Source organism: Leishmania infantum, chromosome 34 (assembly GCF_000002875.2).
Source record: "Leishmania infantum JPCM5 genome chromosome 34".
Classification (NCBI taxonomy): domain Eukaryota; phylum Euglenozoa; class Kinetoplastea; order Trypanosomatida; family Trypanosomatidae; genus Leishmania; species Leishmania infantum.
In genome coordinates, this window is record NC_009418.2 from 1,315,712 (window position 1) to 1,333,701 (window position 17,990).

The 17,990-nt window shown below is 56.4% G+C and overlaps 5 protein-coding genes across 5 annotated transcripts; all 5 read left to right on the top strand.

Moving 5' to 3' along the window:
• Positions 1-403: 403 nt before the first annotated feature.
• On the top strand, positions 404-2,593 carry LINJ_34_3170 (conserved hypothetical protein; the record flags this gene model as incomplete). Its single annotated transcript, XM_001468637.1, has 1 exon — positions 404-2,593. One exon carries the CDS (start codon positions 404-406, stop codon positions 2,591-2,593), a length of 2,190 nt encoding a protein of 729 aa, XP_001468674.1.
• Positions 2,594-5,770: 3,177 nt separating this feature from the next.
• Positions 5,771-6,733, top strand: LINJ_34_3180 (hypothetical protein, unknown function; the record flags this gene model as incomplete). The annotated part of the gene is made up of 1 exon (XM_001468638.1): positions 5,771-6,733. One exon carries the CDS (start codon positions 5,771-5,773, stop codon positions 6,731-6,733), a length of 963 nt encoding a protein of 320 aa, XP_001468675.1.
• Positions 6,734-8,634: 1,901 nt separating this feature from the next.
• On the top strand, positions 8,635-9,000 carry LINJ_34_3190 (hypothetical protein, unknown function; the record flags this gene model as incomplete). Its single annotated transcript, XM_001468639.1, has 1 exon — positions 8,635-9,000. The coding sequence occupies one exon, from the start codon at positions 8,635-8,637 to the stop codon at positions 8,998-9,000; it is 366 nt and encodes a 121-aa protein (XP_001468676.1).
• Positions 9,001-11,398: 2,398 nt separating this feature from the next.
• On the top strand, positions 11,399-12,946 carry LINJ_34_3200 (conserved hypothetical protein; the record flags this gene model as incomplete). The annotated part of the gene is made up of 1 exon (XM_001468640.1): positions 11,399-12,946. The coding sequence occupies one exon, from the start codon at positions 11,399-11,401 to the stop codon at positions 12,944-12,946; it is 1,548 nt and encodes a 515-aa protein (XP_001468677.1).
• Positions 12,947-14,220: 1,274 nt separating this feature from the next.
• LINJ_34_3210 (putative cleavage and polyadenylation specificity factor) lies at positions 14,221-16,491 on the top strand (the record flags this gene model as incomplete). Its single annotated transcript, XM_001468641.1, has 1 exon — positions 14,221-16,491. The coding sequence occupies one exon, from the start codon at positions 14,221-14,223 to the stop codon at positions 16,489-16,491; it is 2,271 nt and encodes a 756-aa protein (XP_001468678.1).
• Positions 16,492-17,990: the final 1,499 nt, after the last annotated feature.

Consider the following 17,990-nt stretch of genomic DNA (forward strand, 5'->3'; position numbering starts at 1 on the left):
TCCTGCACGCGTCCCCTCTCCCTCCTGCAGGGCTCTGTGAACTCTTTCGACGCCCGTCTTTTTTTTTTACCAGACTCATTTTCATTTAGCGGTGTGTTCCGTAGTTTCCGTTTTCCTTCTCCCCCGTTTTACGTTCTCCACCTCTGTGTTGCACACTGAAGAGACATACAGACGCGTACGAAGGCGTTGCGGGGCGGTACGAGATTCAGCAGGCGGCGACGAGTACTGGTGGAGGTGCTGAGTAGCATACAAGACGGACACTCTCCCATACGCTTAGGCGGACAGTCTGGCTCGCATCGCCGCGCCCTCAAACCGCTCCCTTCCTCCATCTACCCAAAGAGAGCGAAAAAAAAAATAAAGGGTGGGCGGGAAGCGAAGGAAAAGGCAGAAAACAGCGCTGAAAATGTACCTTTGTTGTAATGACACCTTCTTGACGTCATTCGCCTTGGACACCCTGCTCAGCAAACTGGTCGCCGAGGTATGCGAGAAGCGGCCAGTTAGCTCTCGCCAAGTGCTGGAGCTGATGCGGGAGGCGCTCGAGACGCAGAAGATGCAGCAGTGGTACTACTCCGAGACAGTCCGCTCCTTCAACGACGCCGTCAACTCGCTCAGCCGCCGCGGCTTCCCGCTTCAGATGGCGTGTCCTCTGTACTTTCGCATCCCACAAGAAGACGGCGGTGTGCACGAGTTGTTCCGCTACGGCTCAGAAATCGCGGTAACACCGAACAACTACGACCATTTTGAGCTCATGCTCAAGCGGTACCAAGCTGTCGTGAACGGCGAGCTGTCGCAGGAAGGCTACTACGACGCCGTGCGCCACCTGCTCCCCATCAGTGCCCACTGCAATTTATTGAACTCTAGCTACACACCCATCATCAATTTTCTGCAAGAGTGTCTACTGAACCCGCGCTCGCAGTGGGCCATCCAATCGTCCTCGGTGTGGGATCAGCTGGGGGTCACGTACGCCGTGCCATTTGCCGGGAGACTCTTCGCGGTCGACCCGACCAAACCCGTAACAGCCCTTGTGCCTTTCGAGGACGCCAACCGCTATGTGGAGATGGCCAGTGAGCGCTGCAGAACACTCAGCAGCCTTCTGACCACTGGCGCGTCGCTTAATGTGGTGCGCAGGGCAGCTGCTGCCGCCGCGTCGCCGCCCTCGGCGTCACCTGGGCGCGCAGCGGTCATATCGGCGCCGCCCACCATCACCGTGGCCAGCAGCGCCGCCACAAGTGAGGAAGCGAGGCCGTGGGAAGCGTTTGAGGCCATCGGCCTGCGCCCCGAGGTGTTCGGCGACATGTCGCCAGCTGAGATCGAATTTTGGAAGTACATCCTTCGACTGCGGCAGTCGCCTTCGCAGATCCACGACATCTCCTTTCACTTAGAATTTGGGCCGCACCACATGGACCTCAAAGAGAACGGCCGCTTTATTCCTGTGACGCGGCTGAACCTGAATCAGTTCATCCAGGCGGTCGTGGCGAAGCAAGACGAGGTGCACAGGTACATCAATGAAGTTGCCCTCGGAACGCCAACGCACAGCAACGCGTCCAGGGGCGCAGGAGGGGGAGGGGAGGGGTCCGCGGGCCCACCTCCGCCCCCAGTGGCGGCCTCTAACACAGCGGCCACACAGCTGACGCCGCCACCGCAACAGGATATCAAAATCCCAGCGCAGCCGCCACCACGCACAGTCGGATCTGAGGCGGCCTCCGCGGTCGGCCACACACAAAGCGAAGCGCACCGTGGCAACGAGGCGCACCTCACGCTGCGCGACGTAGACTCAACGGTGGTGCGTTCTATCATGGAACTGCGCTCGCAGTATCAGCTCGGCCGGCTGACGAAGACAGAGTTGAATGCGCGGCAGCTGCGTTTTTGCCTGCCCTGCCACGATGGTGTCTACAACCTTATACCGAATGGTCGGCACATCCAAGTGGCAACAGGCAACATTGGCATCTTCCTCCAGTACGTTGAGGAAGAAAGGAAACGTGTGGAGGCTTTATCTGGTGGCAAGGCAGAGGACAGCGCAGCACGCGCTTGCTCGCACTCTGCCGAAGCGACGACGGGCGGAATCAGGTCCTTAAGCGTCATGCAACGCGACCGCGAGCGTGTCTACGGTACAGTGGAGGAAGCAGACGCCGATGTAGGGTACTGGACAGACAAGAACTTGCTTGACATTTGGACCTACGAGTGCACGACAGAGTGCTTGTTGAAGTCGAGCATGTCTCCAGAAGAAATAGTGCGGCAGACACAGCTACAGTGGGACACGAACTTCCTTAGTAGCAAGGACTGCCCCTACGCGAATGCGTCAGAAGATGGGTGTGTCATCCTGCCCAAGGACGTCAAGACGTATCTTCGGCTCTTGCGTAGACGCCTACAGTCCATTCGATTGGCAATCTTAGATGCGGGCAAGTACCCTCAAGAGCCATCCGAGTGGGATGTTGCAGAGTGGGATGTGGTTACTCCGTCTACGCCGCCAGCGGAGCTCGAGATCCCGGCAAGCGTTCACGCCCTCACGTCCACGCCCGAGAATCTTAACATGTTCTCACCTACACACAATACCGGTGGTCTTTTGGCACCGTCGCAGTCACTTAATTTGTAGATGATGCGATGCATTTCCGTTCTGCGTGAGGTTTTTGAGAATGGCACCGTCTTTTGTTTTGCATTGCCCCACCTTTTCTTTTCGTTTTTTTTTTTGGTTCTTCTTCGCGTGAGTGGGTCTGTACTGTTTCCCGTATTATGGCGTGTGACGTTGTTTTTTTTTGTTTTGTTTTCTTCCAGTGGGTGTGGGTGTGTTTTTCTTGGGGAGCGGCGGTGTTCCGTCTCATCATCAGTCCATGCCTCACATACGCTATCAGAATCACTATAGTACGTCCTTCTCTTCCCCTCCCTCCTTTCCTCCCTTATGCCTCTTCTACATGTTCTCTCTCCCATCCCCGTCTCCATCCCATCCCATCTCCCGACCTACTAGACTCTTGTTTTGGGTAATTCTGTGGTCTTCTTCGCTCTGCCCAAACCATCGCTTTTCAGTTTTCTGTGTCATCTTGCGTGTGGGTCTCTTGCACCACCCCTTTTTTTTTCGTTCTTTTATTTTGTTGTTTCCTGTGGATTTTTCACCGTTTGGCTGCCCTCCTCGTCCTCCTCCTAACCCGCCACTTGCGTGTGTGTGTGTGTGTGTGCTTGTGTGTGTGTGTAACCTGTCGAACGTGTATCTCTTTTTGATTTCGCTTCTTGTTTGTTTCTTTGTGGTCTCTGTCGGGTGTTTAGCTCTTTTTTTTTTTTGCTTCGGCTATCTGTGTTTTTCGCTTTCTTGACTTTCTCCGTTCGAGTTCTCCTGCCTAGCACTGGTCCCTCTTTCTGATCACTTCTCTGTTTCTCCACCACTACCACATACACGCCTGCGTCTCCTTTTTTTCCATTGCCGCGGTCTTCATTCAAACTGAGCTATGTGTGTGTGTGTGTGTGTGTTTGCGGGCTTTTTCTTCGTGTGCATGCCTTGCGATGTGTGCTTTTTTTCCTTGCGCGTTGCTTTCCTCTTTTTCCTCGGACTCTTTTTTTTTGGTGGTGTGTGTTTACGTCCACACTCATCTACAGAGCTACTCAAACGCGCATACGCCTATACGCACACAGCTGCAGGTCCCTGTCTCCCGTGCTGTCTGCCAATGTCTCTTTTCTTTCTTACTGCACCTCCTTCTTTTCCGATTATGCTCCCTCGCTTTAGGACAGACGATATACGCAGACTAAACTTTTTTTGTGGAGAGAGGGAAGGGAAGGGAAGGGAAGGAAGAAGGGGGAGGGGGGCGGAAGCGCACAGTTTTGACTTCGTTGTTTCATACAGTGTTTCTTTTGTTGTTGGAGCGCGCTCTTCGGCTTTCTGTTCACTTTTTAGTTTTCTTGATTCCTCTGCGGCCCTGATGAAAGGAGACACACCTCAGAGTGCATCACATGTCCGGGTCCAGTACCCCCCCCCCCAAAAAAAAAAACTCTGTGTGTGTGTGTGTGGAGAAGCCGAGAAGCCCCCCTCCCCTCCCCATCCCTTGCCAAATGCCGAACAACTTGTGGTGATACCAAGGTCAGGTGCGTGCGATCCGGGGAGTTCAGAGTGATTTATCGCCACTGACGTCGGCGTTGAGGTCGTGGATGGCGTGGCATCGGAGCGACCTGCGGCACCACACACACTTGTAGGCCCCATGTTGAAAAGGAGAAAACAAAAACTGAGAAGAGAAACGGGAAAAGGGCGCGCACCTTTTCTCCTGCAACGTCCAACTCAAGGCTCTCGCTCTCTTGCGCATCAACCGTCTGCTCCGAAATGAAGGCTAATTGCGGAAAGGAGTGCGAATGGCACGAGTACGTTTCCCATTAGCGCGCATGGCGCGGGATGAACGTTTATGAGCTCCTCTGGAAAGCATTGAGGAGCGCTGTATAACAAGGAAAAGTGTTTTCTTCCTCTCCCTTTCCCCGTAGGCATCCTCCTGACCTGCGCCTTACTCTTCCAGCGCAAGCCGCGCCAGGTCTCCCCTCTCGTCTCGGCGATAAGAAAAACAAAAATATGTGAACCCCATGGCTTTTGTATGTCATGCCTAGCACAACCCCTCTTTCTCCTTTCCACTCCTTTGCTCGTTTTCGCGGCGTCTATTCGCGTCAATTTCACGATCTTCCCCCCACCTCCTCTCGCCCACCCACCCACCCACCCCCTCCTTACCATCGCTATCAATCTCCACAAATCGCGAATACGCAACTTCTCTCGTGCGCCGACATCGGCATCCACAATCATAGCAACTCGCGTATCGTTGCTTTACTAGTGCGCTCAGTGCTTCTCACTCCCTCCAGCCTCCTCCTCTCGCCGTGCCAACGCTGGTGCGTGTTTTGCATAGAGCTACCGCTTTTCTCTCCTCCTGCACATTTTTGTTGTTGTCTATTGTTATTTTTTTGTGTTTGTGCGTTCTTTGTGTGTTTCTGCGCATACCCCTCTCGTTGGTGATTAGCGTGTCTGCCCCCGAGTTTGAAAGTGGGTAGTCTTGGTCTACAGACACAGTGGCAAGCTTGTTGCACGTGGCACTGTGGACGTGTCTGTGTTTGTCAGCCGTCTTATTCGCCTCGACTACAGCAACGGGGCGTTTGCGCTCTTCCGTCCGCGTCCTCTTTCCATCCCTCCCGCCCTCCTCCTCATCTCGCGTTCTTTTTTTCCCTTCTCTGACCGTCAAGTGTTGTCGTCTTTCACCCGATCTCGTCGAATCGTTGGCGCTGAGCTGCCCGCTCTCTTCGCCTTTAGACAGTCGCTCTCGTTTTTTTGCTTCTCTTCTGGTCGTGGAAGTCGCAATACGCAGGAGCGAAAAAAGGGAAGAAAGTGCCGACGTCCTCAACACGCAGGGGCGTACCACTCTCCGATTTTTTCTCCTCTTTCGTCACAAGTTTGATAGCCGTCACGGCGCTCGTTTTCTCTCGCTGATTAGCCGCACAGATGTAAGAAAAGCGGTGATCATTGTGTGTTTCAGGAAAGTGATCCAGCCTCTGCTTGCCGCTGTCTTGTGCGCGCCCGTGCACGTGTGTTTTATACGCTATCATCTCTTGTCTTCCCTCTCTGATTGGCCTTTGTTCTTTTCTCCAAAGTCTAAGGTGACGGAGAGCATCCGACGGAAAACAAAAAAGAAGAATCTTTTTTTTTTCGCGCTCCTTAGCCTGGCGCGGCGTGTGTGTGTGTGTGTGTGTGTGGGCACCGCTTGAAGGAGGTGGAACACTGGGCTAGTCTTTCTTGTTTGTTTTCATTTGTGTACCTTTCATGAACGAGGCAGCGCCCTTTTGTGTGGCTCCGCAGACGTGGCAGGGCGGCCTCGCTCGCTACCCTGCTAGTCAGTCGCATGTCTGGAACAACAACATAATTCTTCAGCCGGAAGACATTGATGTGGAAGTGTTCAATGCCATGTGCCAAGTGGAGAATCAATACAACAAGAACGAAATCAGCGTCGAGGACTTCGAGATGCTCCAGCTGACGTTCTGTCTCTTCACGGTGAACCAGTCATGCTATGACTTGATCCCGAACGGGCGTGAAATCCGTGTTACGCAGGCGAACGCCTTCGAGTTCTTCCAGCGTGTTCACGCTGCCTACGATAATCTGAAGCAGAGGCCGGCTTTGAACCAACCAACCCAGTCGAGCCCTCGCCCACGACTCCGCACATCAGGAGCGCGGTTGCGCCTCACCGGTCAAGACACAGACAGCCTAGAGTGGATTCGGTGGACTGCGCAGAACGACCCAGCTGCGCTTGCCTTTCATCCAGACGAACCGCTACGCTGGGCAGTCGTACCGCGCGGTCGCGACTTTATGATTCGCGTGCAGCCAGAGGGAGAGAACACGTTTGTCGACCCGAACCACCTCACCCTCTTTCTCGACATGCTGGCCGTCTTGCTGACCGAGATCGAGCGCGCCATCTCCGTGTTCGGCTACTACCCGCCCAACTGCGTATCAGCCGCCCCCGTCGAGTGCGCTGACGAGTATTCTATTTGCACCTCACACTCGACTCGCGCGACTCGCTTACCCTTTCCGTCGCAGCGCGTCAACAGCCGTGGGCGCTCGGCATTGCACAAGTTCGCGATGTCAGTCACCGCAGCAGCAGCAGCCACGGAGCAGAATCGCAGGACCGTATGCCGTGCCTCATCGGCAGACCTAGAGAATCAGCGTGCACTCTTCTCCCCCACTCACGACACCGGCGGCCTGCTAGCGCCTTTCCAAGAATGGAACGTGTAGCAGTGTGGCAGAGTAGCACGCGCTGCAGAGCATGGAGTGAAAGAGTCACTTTGAGCTACTCATTGAGCTGCGTCTATGAGGGCAGGCGGGGGGGGAGGTGTCTTCTATGGCGATCCTCACCTATCTTCCTCCCCCTTCCCCTTCTTCCTGATGACCATGCAGCGTTACTACGCCTTCTGCTTCTCTTTCCTGCTTTTGCATTGCCCTCTCTCGGCCTGTGTGCTTGTTTTGTTCTCTTTCAGCTCCCCCTTTTCTCCCGTTTTTGTTTCTGCACACACACCTGTTTCTGTGTGTGTGTGTGTGTGCGTGTGTGCGTGTGCGTGCAGGTGTGTTTCTTCGAGCCTTCATGTTGTTGTTCATTTCCTTTGCATGTATCTCTGCTACCGCCTTCTTTTCCGTTCTTGGCACTTCTTTTTTGTTTTCTGTGGTGTGTGTTCTGCGGCTCCTTGTGCTTTTGCCTCTCCTCTCGCCACGTCATTAGATTCACTTGTCTTCTTTGTCACCACTCCGAGTGGCTCCCTCACCTTACCTTGTCCCTCAAACAACCGCCATCACAACATCTTCTGAGCTCCTTTGGTATTCTCGCTCTTCTTATACACAGGAAAGAAACGCAGATCTCGAAGGGTTGGGGGTGGGGTGGTAAGGGAGCGGGATTAGGCTGTGTTGTTGTTTTCGCGCTTCTGTAAGCCTCTGCTCTCTCCCCCCCTCTATCGCCTTCTCCCTCCCTTCGGCTATCTCTCTCTCTCTCTATTTTCTTATTTTGGCGCGTATCAGTTTGATCACGGTTTTGCCTCTCGTTGTTCTGTCTTTTAGAGCTCGCTTTCGTATTTGTGTGTGTGTGTGTGTGTTTGTGTAGATGTGTGTATCAGCATGCCCCTTCTCGTGTCCTTCTCTCTATGATCATGTTGCCCCTTACGCCACTTCCTGTTTCGCTCTCTTCTGCGCTTTTTGTTTTCCTGTTTTCGTTGCGTTCCCTATGATTTCGTCTTGTACTACTGTGTGTGTGTGTGTGCGTGTGTCTTTCGGAACGCGAATCGTTTGTGATACGCCTGCAAGTACGGCGCTGTAACATAGTGCTTCTCTGGTCGCCTTCACCTCCCGCCCCCGGTACCCCATTTTCGGATTCTTCATTCCATTTTTTTTTCGTCGTTTGAGTGTTCCCCTTTGTGCATGAATGCGTGTTTTGTTTGTTTTCGGCGGGGGTGCGCCTCATATACGACGGACATTAGTGTGTGCGTGTATTCGCGCATGCGAGTTCGCGATCCAGTTATACACGGTTGGCGTCTCTACGGCTCTCTCAACACCGCCGGCGGTACCTCCTTGTCATCCTCACCGCTGTTTGGGAGGGAAAGACAGCGAGTCTGTGTGTGTGAGTGTGTCTGTTCGCATGTGACGTGAGACGCACTAGTCCTTTGTTTTTTGCGCCCTCCCCTGGTTGGCAGTCTCGTCTTTCCCTGTCCCGTACGGCTCATTGTATGCACGTTTTTTTTTCTTCCTCGGCTTTTGTTTTTTTTCGTGGTTGTCGCTGTTTTTCCCCCCTTGTCGCGCAATAGAAAAGGGCTGTGCTGGCGACGGCGGTCTCACAGCAGGGTGTCGTTGCCTTTGCTCCCTCTCCCTTTCTATGCATCTCTCTTCCGATCGCGGTACGTTTGACATGGAGCGTGAAGCAAGGTGGTATTCGTGTGTTTCAGCGCTCTAATTTGCCTCCTGCAGCTTCTTGTGTTTTCGGGTTTCGCGTTGTTGAGACTACAGGAGCGTTTGCGCGCGCGTCTTGCGAAAGTGTCCTTGACGTTTGGTTACACACTCGCCTCCCTCTCTCCTCCTCCCCCTCCTCTTCTCAGCCTTTCTCCGAGGCCCGCTTGACGCAAAGGACCCTTCTCTCCCTCTCCGCACACCCTCCCATGGCTCAGTCTCATCCGCTGCTTCTCTCCTTCTTCGCTGTCGGATCATGCATCGGCGCTCAGGTGGAGGTGCGCTTCACATACCCGAAGCACACACACACACACACACGCGTAGAAAGAAGAGCGACAAGTGAGCAGCACCAGCCATGGAGAGAGGGCCAAGTAGGGCGCTGGAAACGCAGGCGAGTGAAACAGCGCAGCGGTAGCGGGGAGAGGTACGGCGCCGACGCTTACAGTCGAAAACGATCCCTGCACCCCTTTTATTGTTCGTTTTCGCTGCCGTTTGTGTGTGGGCGCAGTGCGAAGGGAGGGAGGCATGAGGCAGCAAACAAAAAGTATCCTCAAAGGCCCCTGACTACCGCATAAGAAGCGACTGTAGCGCCGCTCGGGCCCTGTTGTGATCTGCATCGCTCGTCCGCATATGTGCACATGGGGACGTGTGAGGGGGCCGACTCAAGGCCCAAATTACACACACCGATATACTTACAAGGGGCTGCCGTGACCTGTTCCCGCTCCTTCTTTATTCGTTTTCGAGTCATCTTGCTCTTTTTCTACGAGTGCCTCGGTGTGTTTCACCTTTTTTTGTCTCTTGTCACTCTTTCTTTTCCCCCCTCCCTCCCGCGACGATTGTGGGCACTGCAGCGCGGCATCAGGGTCCAGTACCCACACACGCTCTGTGGGGTCGCCAACAGGCGGCGCAGGCTGCCCTCGGAGACGACGGACGGAGTCTTCCGTGTCAGCGGACAGCTCAGTGCGGAAGAGACCTGCGGTCGTGGCCAGGGCTCTACTAGGTCACTACAAATCGTGTGGGCGATTCGGCAAGTATACGCATCCACCTACTTTTTTTTTTCTGCTTTCGCTGCGTTGCGGTGATGTCGAGCGTAATCCTGGACTGCACGTGTGCCTTGCGCGGTGGGATGGCAATGGGCTGAACGACGCCAGGCAGTGTTCGTCGGCCCGGCTGCTGGACATGGCCGTGGTGCAACTGAGGTAGGAGAAGTGTGGTTGTGTTTGAGTATATTTTCGCGCTTGTCTGTGGTTGGATGATACGTTGAGAAGGATTCCGTTGCGCCTTTTTTGCCCCAGACATTTGTGTGCCTTGTGAGCGTCGTGCCGCCGTGGGTGATGTTGCTGTCTGTAAAGCCGCTTTGTGACTTTTACTGCGACTTTTCTGACCGGCGTACATGATTCATCGTTGACAACCTCCTTCCCACGCGCATCCCTGTTGGTGTGGGTGGATGTTGATCTTCTTTTGTTTGAGCCCTCGTCGTTATTTTGTTTTTTTTTTTCACCTGTCTTCCCTCCTCCTCACCACTCCCGTCGAAATGTCCTTTAGCGTTTCGCGTGTGCTTGTGTGTGTGTGTGTGTGTGTGTGTCTGTGTGTGTGTGTGTGTCTGTGTCTGTGTTTCATTCTTGGTTTTGTGTGTACTCCCTCATTTTTTTATTTGTCTCTGCCCTCCCCCCTCTCGTCTTCCTTCCTTCTTCCGCTGTCTCTTTCTATTCTTGTCGCTTTCCTCTGTTGCTCTTTTCTTTTCCTTCCCTCATGTTTTGTTTCTTTTCCTTCCCTCATGTTTTGTTTCTTTTCCACCCCACCCTACCTCACATCCTACACCCCCTCTTGCTCCCTCCCCATTCCGCCGGAGCTCCCATCAGACACAAGCTCCTTTCATCGGCACTCCATCTCCATCCTCTCTCTCGCTTTCTTTGCGTAATGTACGCTTCGGGCCTCCTGCTTCCCTTTATTGTGGACCTTTACCACCTTTTGTTTTCCTGGGCATCCTCTCGGGTGAATGAGTTGCTTTTGCATGTGTATGGTGTATGTGGGTGTTTTTGTGGGTGTCTGGATCTCTCCTCCCCCCCTTCGTGCCGTTGTGTGCTTTCGATGTTGTTGGGGTTTTCGATGGCTGTGTGCGCGTGGGCGCTCCGTTTGGTCTTTTCGATGTTCTCTCCCTTTTTACACGATAAATCTGCCCGCTTTTCCCTCCTCCTTTCTGGCCCAGTTGCTGGCGCCGTAAGTACGGCACCGAGGGGTGTCGAAGCCCCTCCAAGAACGAAAGACATCTGAAAGCCTCATCAGTAGTCTCATGCTCTGTATCCTTTCTATGTTTTGCTGTTGTTCTCTATCATCCTCATGTCTAGTATGCCTTGCACTGTAGCCTTCTACCAGCTTCACCCTCTTGGTGTGTATAACGAGGTAGAGCGTGAGTGCCGTGACGCCGAAAGACGTGCATCGAAGACCCCTCGACGCCACTGCTCTTACTCTCCTTCGAGCACCACACCGTTCGCACAGCAGCAATGGAGCTTATCCCTCCCAGGAAAGCGGTGCTGTCCTTCTCCCATGTCCTCTTTGTGTGTGCGTGCGTGTGTGGAGGATTGTCCATCTTGTGATGGTGTGAGGCGGTGGGAACGTAGCACGATTCTCAGATGCCCCTGCCCGCTCTTTCTCTCATTGATGAGGGAGATGAAATGAGCCTTTCCATCGCGCTCATACGACAGCCACACACGACTTCCTTCTCCCCCCTGCTCCCTCCCCCCTTCTCGCGCTTTCGCTTTCACCAACACCACCATCGCCGCTTTTTTCAATCCCCATTTCGTTGACGGGAGGTGGCGTCGGAGGCGACACAAGCGGACACTGTCTTTGTTCACTTCTCGCCGGCTCCGCACTGCGTCAGCATCCTCTTCCCACCCCCCCCCACACGCACACACGTACACCGTGATGACTGCAAGAGTGCTGGGCAAAAACACACCGCAAATGCGGGCGAGAATGAGCATCCTGTTGTCATGGATGGGGCCAATGACTGTGGCCGCTTCCGTGGCCTACGCGTATGCCGCCAACCACCCCTCTGCGGCACAGCTGGAAAGCGGCTCTGCCTACCCGTTCCCTCTCACCACGCTCAGGTACTGCGGGCTTCTATTCCTCGTCTACGCATCAGGCACGATGCCGCGCAATCCGTTCTTCCCCAGTTTTGTGTTCCGTAGCAACATCTTTCCTCTGCTGTACAAGATGTACTGCAGCTACACCATCGGCTATCGTGTTCTCCGCCCCTTCATGCACAAGCCGGTCGCCTACCCGCACTCGGACTACCGCATCGGGATTCGCTGCATTGACGCCGGCAGTCCGCTGCGGCTGAAGCCAGTCACCACTGGCACCGCTCCGTTTCTCACCAGGTTCTACGCGCGCGCCGGCGGTGTCGTAGATGCAGCGCTGTGGACAGGATCGGTCGTGCGTGGTGTTGCCGTTGTACCGATCCCCATCTTCGGTGACAACTATGCCTACCTTATCGTGTCGATGCAAACGCACAAGGTCGCCGCGGTCGACCCGGCGGATCCGGAGACGGTGCTGCGCATCATGGAATCCCTGCGCGCTCAGCTGCGAGTACCGCTGCAGCTGACGGAGGTGCTCACGACCCACAAGCACTGGGACCACGCAGGCGGCAATGAGTTGCTGGCAACGCTTTCGAAAAAAGAGGTGCCAGTGCCGCCGCACGAGGAGGTCGGTGTCGACTGCGCACCGAATATGCCCCTGCTTCATCCCAAGCTACGCTTTATCGGCTCTGAGGAAGACGCGCCTCTGTGCTGCGACGTCCTCGTCAGCGACGCGTCGCCCGTGTTCGAGATCATGGGCGGTGCGGCAAAGGTGCAGGCGATGGCTGCCCCCGGCCACACGAAGGGATCCTTGGTTTTTGTGGTAGGCTCAGCAGAGGAAGGCGTCCTTACCGCGACCCCGGCCCGCGTCGCCGTCTTCACAGGCGATAGCCTCTTCTGCGGCGGATGTGGCGCACCGTTCGAGACGGTCTCAGTAGCCCAGATCATGAAGGCGCGTGCGACGTTTCTGGAGGACCCGCGCATGCGGACGCAGCCCGGCACCGGGCAGGAGGTGGCCGAAGAGGACGTCCTTCTTTATGTTGGGCACGAGTACACGGAACGGTTGTTGGCGGAAGTGGTCACACTGATGACGCGCGTCACGACGAGGAGCCGCACCCCCAGCGACCCGCGTGGCAAGGAGTACTTGCGTGCGGTCGCTGATGCGCTGGACGGGGTGAAGATGCTGCGCACGGAGTCTGATGGACTCACGGATGCGGCGCGCATGGGGTGCGAGGCGGATAGGCAGAAGCCGCAAGTCCTCCTTCCGTCGTGCACCGTGCCGTCGTCGCTGGCGGTGGAGAAGGTGGTGAACCCGCTCTTGACGGTCGATGACGAGGTGCTTACCGCGCTGAAGGAAGCAGAGAAACACGGCCCGATGGACTCGAACGAGGTGGAGCGGGCGATCTACTGCTCTGACCGTCGTCGCCTCCCTGCTTCGGCGACGTAGGCAAGGCGCCCAAGCCGCAGCAGCCGAGCCGGTGTGCCACCACCCGCTTACTTGGCTCATTCACGCTGGCGATTTTTCATATCCGTTCGCCCCATTACCTTTCCTTGCCGACTGCCGTGTTGGTAGTGGTGTTTGTCTAGCGAAGGCGCGCATGTGGGCGGGAATGAAGGCCCGCTCGCGCGCCGGCGGACTGTCTTGATTCTCGTTCCTTTGGGTGCAGCCGACACTGGGAAGGCGACCCCTCGATCTCTCACTCAATGTGCCGGGGTGATGGAGTCAAACGCCAACGCACAAGGTGCACCACACGCAATCCAGTGGCCGCACCGCTTCTTTCTTCCCTGCTGCGTATGGCTCCTTATTCTTGGGTGGGGTTGGATGCTTGTGGTGCCCTCGTCTTTGCTTTCTGGTTTGCCTACGCCGTGCCCTTTGGGTGTGTGTGTGTGTGTGTGTATGGCGTGTCATTGTGCTTTACCCGGCATTCATTTAACAGTATCGCATGGTGCATTCTGGAAGGAAGGGAGCATGAATTACGAAAAGGCGCGAATGTGCAGCTGCGTCAGCGGCCCGCAGAGGGGGTCTTATCGGGCATGCAGCATGAAAAGTGAAGGAAAAGGGACGCGTGCGCCGGGCTCGTTCGATGGGCCGTTCCTCGGTGCAGCAATCGTCGATGGACAGCATGAATGAGCCAGATGAGGCCGGTTATGCCAGCACGAGGTGGCGCTGCTCCTTCCCTTGTCTATCATCTCGCAATGAGTACACATCGCTGTGCTTGTGTGTACATGTATTCGCGGTCGAGCACGGCTGTCGCTTCGCACACGGCTGCTGTGCAATACGGCAACGGCCCGTTCTCACCCTAAGTATTGCTTCCGCCGCCGCCGCCGCCGCCACCACCACCACCTCCACTCCACTCGCTCTCAATTCTCTCTCCTTCTTTTGTTCGTTTTGTGGGGGGCCTGCCCTACATCTACGCTAGCCCTTCTACCCCCCCCCCCCGCCCGACCCCCTCCACCGGCGGTGCATTGCTGGCCATACAAAGCCCCCCTGCCACTCGCGTATCTATCGCTTATCTTCTTTGCGGCGAGGTACAACTGCTGCCTCAACACGTGCGTCTTGTGCATCTCAGCACCTCCATTGTGCGCGCTTTTTCGGGGCTCGCTCTCCTCTTTTTCATCTGAACGAATCGGGAGTGCCCACGCATCGCTGCCTCGACGCCGTCTTCCACGCCAGCATAGGCATACGTGCGCGCAGTCACGAGCACCAAAAGCGGGTGGGGAATGGCGGCGCCGTTTCTGCCCGAGGCGGAGAGCACCGCTGCGCCAGCGGCCCTCCGCTCCAACGCACCGGACGAGGTGGAGGTGCTGCCCATTGGCAGTGGGGGCGAGGTGGGCCGCTCGTGTGTGGTGGTGCGATACAAGGGGCGCGGCGTCATGCTTGACTGCGGCAACCACCCGGCCAAAAGCGGTCTTGACTCCTTGCCCTTCTTTGACAGCATCAAGTGCGACGAGATCGATGTGGTGCTCATCACGCACTTCCACCTCGACCACTGCGGGGCATTGCCGTACTTCTGCAATCAGACGTCCTTCAAGGGCCGCATCTTCATGACCAGCGCCACCAAGGCCTTCTACAAGATGGTCATGAACGACTTCCTGCGCATCGGCGCCGGGGCCAGCGACCTTGTCACGAGCGAGTGGCTGCAGAGCACAATCGATCGCATTGAGACCGTCGAGTACCACGAAGAGGTCACCGTGAACGGCATCTCCTTCCAGCCCTTCAATGCCGGCCACGTGCTTGGAGCAGCCATGTTCATGGTCGACATTGCCGGCATGCGTGCCCTGTACACAGGCGACTTCTCCCGAGTGCCGGACCGCCACCTGCTGGGGGCAGAGGTGCCACCGTACTCACCAGACATCCTGATTGCGGAGAGTACAAACGGCATCCGCGAGCTCGAGTCCCGCGAGGAGCGCGAGCACCTCTTCACGAGCAGTGTGCACGACGTCGTACGCCGCGGCGGTCGCTGTCTAGTGCCCGTCTTTGCCCTAGGCCGCGCGCAGGAACTGCTCCTCATTCTCGAGGAGTTCTGGGATGCGCACAAGGAGCTGCAGAACATTCCCATCTACTACGCCTCGTCGCTGGCCCAGCGGTGCATGAAACTTTACCAAACCTTCGTCAGCGCCATGAACGACCGTGTGAAGCAGCAGCATGCCAATCACCACAACCCCTTCGTCTTCAAGTACATCCACTCGCTTATGGACACAAAGTCCTTCGAGGACAACGGTCCGTGCGTGGTGCTGGCCTCCCCCGGTATGCTTCAGTCGGGCATCTCGCTGGAGCTATTTGAGCGTTGGTGCGGCGACCGGCGCAACGGCATCATCATGGCCGGCTACTGCGTCGACGGCACCATTGCAAAGGATGTGCTCGCGAAGCCGAAGGAGGTGGCGAAGCCGGACGGCAAAGTGCTACCGTTGCGCATGAGCACCATTGAGGCCGTCTCCTTCTCCGCCCACTCGGACGGTCGGCAGACGCGCGACTTCATTCAAAGCCTTACCAAGGTGAAGCACACAATCCTTGTGCACGGCAACCCAGGCGCCATGGGGCAGCTCAAGAGCAAGCTTCTTCAGGACTTCCGGGACCGCAACATGTCCGTCTACACTACCATGAACCAAGAGTCAATCCGTATTCCGTTCGTGCAGGAGCGCACCGCGAAGGTGATGGGCAAGCTGGCAAACATGAGCCTGCGGGAGGGCGAGTTTGTGAGCGGCGTGATGCTCGTGTCCGGCCAGCACCAGTACAGCATCGTCCACCCCGACGACGTCCCGGTGTTCACCGATCTGAGCGTGAACCGTATTCAGCAGGCCATGGTCCTTCCTCTGCCGCGTCACCGCTCGCCGCTGGAGGTGCTGCAGGTGCTTCAGCGGTACTTTGCGCAGAGCAAACTGTTCGAGGAGGTGGTGCCGCGCCCGTCCAGCCACGAGGAAGCGGCAGAGGCCCATCAAGCAGCCGCCGAGCGCGGCGAGGCCCGAGACCCCGACTCGACCCTGCTGTTCGTCTCCAAAGATGTCACTGTCGATGTGCAGAAGAGCTCGCAGGCGCAGACGACGCTCACCATCACGTGGTACAGCAGCCACTACAACGACCTCCTCGCCGACGTCACGTGCATCGCGCTCGCCAAGCTTGCCGAGGAGCCGCATGAGGCAGAGGCGGAGGACGTGCTTGTGCCTGCCGACGTCTCCGGCCAGGACCGTATCTTCCGTGTCAAGTGCTTCCACTACATGATCTCGCAGTTCTATCCGTCCGTCAAGACGAACTTGTCGTCGGGTAGCTGCAGCGTCAGCCTTGCGGATGGTCAGGTAGCAAACATCGTGGACTGCATCGAGGTCTACTTGGAACGCAGTGCTGGCAAGAAGGACGTCGACTACGACGCGCCAGAGGTTCAGAAGCTGAAGCAGATTCTGAAGCGCATCTACCTGACGTTGTTCCCCATTCCAGCGGACAACGGCTGGTGCGACTGCGGCATGATTCACGGCGAAGAACCCGTGGCGGAGTAACGGTGGCCTCGGCGCCCGCCACCTTCCCCCTCCCCTCCTCTCCCCCCCCCTCTCACCGTCCTTGTCGCGGCTTTCCACGGCGCCGCATCGTTGCTACTCGTTGCTCGCCAGCATACCGGTGAATGTACAAGCTGAGAAAGGCGTGCGCATGAGAGACGCCCTACTATGTCCCCTTTGTTCCTTCTCTTTTGCTCGTCTCCGCGTCTCTCTTTTCGAACAACGCGGAGGCAAAACCTCACAGTGCGTCGTATTTTGGGGTCCAGTACTCCCCTCTTCCCCATTCTTTCTGGGAAAAAGCCTGGCATCCTCTTCCCCTTATCCCTCTGCCAAGTGCCGAGCCACTTCGGGCGATGGCAGGGCTAGGCCTTGGACGGCCCTGCTTTGCAGCAGCCTGAGCCAGTGAACACGTCTGCGCCATCTATAGGATGGGCAGAGTATCACCGTGTCTCGAACGTACCCCACACCCCCGGCCCTCACACTGTCCCACTGGCGGGTGAGCCTGAAAGCCACCCCGAGGAGGGTTGCGCCAAGTGTGGCGCCCGGCATGATGGGGGAGCGGCTGTGAAACGACCTGCTCAGCGGATGGTAGGTGGAGTTTGAGGCAGGGTCCGTGCTTTCAGATTGGCTGCACCGGCATTTCTGCAATGCTCAGCTACCACCTCTGCGCGCCATCGCGATGTGTCCTTATGGCAAAGGGGTGGGGCTGAGCTCATGCCGTATGAAAGCGATTTGAACACGTCGAAAGACGGGAAAGGGGAAAAAAAAAACGACGGTGTTTCCTCACGAATGTGTGAAATGATTCGTGCAGTGTGGGCGTGGGCATGTTGTTTCCTGTTGTCTTGGTTATTTGTTGAGCGTCCATAACGCTCCATCGTGCGCCTCCACGCAATGTCGGCGGTGATACGCTTAAATGGCTTGTGTGTGTTTCTGTGAAAGAAGAATGAAGAGAAGCACGCGTGTAAGATATCCGCGGCGCGCATCAGGATGAATAGGGGGCATGTCGACTGAGTAAAACCCGAAGAGATAGAACAAGGCGGCCCACTCTGCATGGCATGCCGGCTGTTTCTCTGCGTCTTCCTCCTCTCTTCAGCCTCCGGCCCGCACGCATGCGCGCGGGAGCCGGTTTTGCCGCTGTAGAGGTGTTGCAGTTACTTTTTGTCTGCCATAGTCGTTTTCAAATAGGGCCGAGGCCTGCCCGCTGGTGCCTGAAGCCTTTCTTGCTCCCAATCCTGTGTACGTCTCACATGCCACAAGGTTTTTCTGGGCGTTGCTGTGGCCCTGCCCCACGCACCGGTAACGCGGCCTGACCTTCTAGACTTCTCCCTCTCGCTTTTCCTTGCTCCTCATCTGTAAATGAGCGACCTCTCGCCCACCACACCAGCAGTACAAGCTGCAAAGCCGTGCGGCGCCTCTTGTCGGCGGGGGCTCATCTAAGCACATGCGCTTCAGAAAGTCACGGACTAAACTCGCACGTGCGCGCACCTGACCTGTCTCCTTTC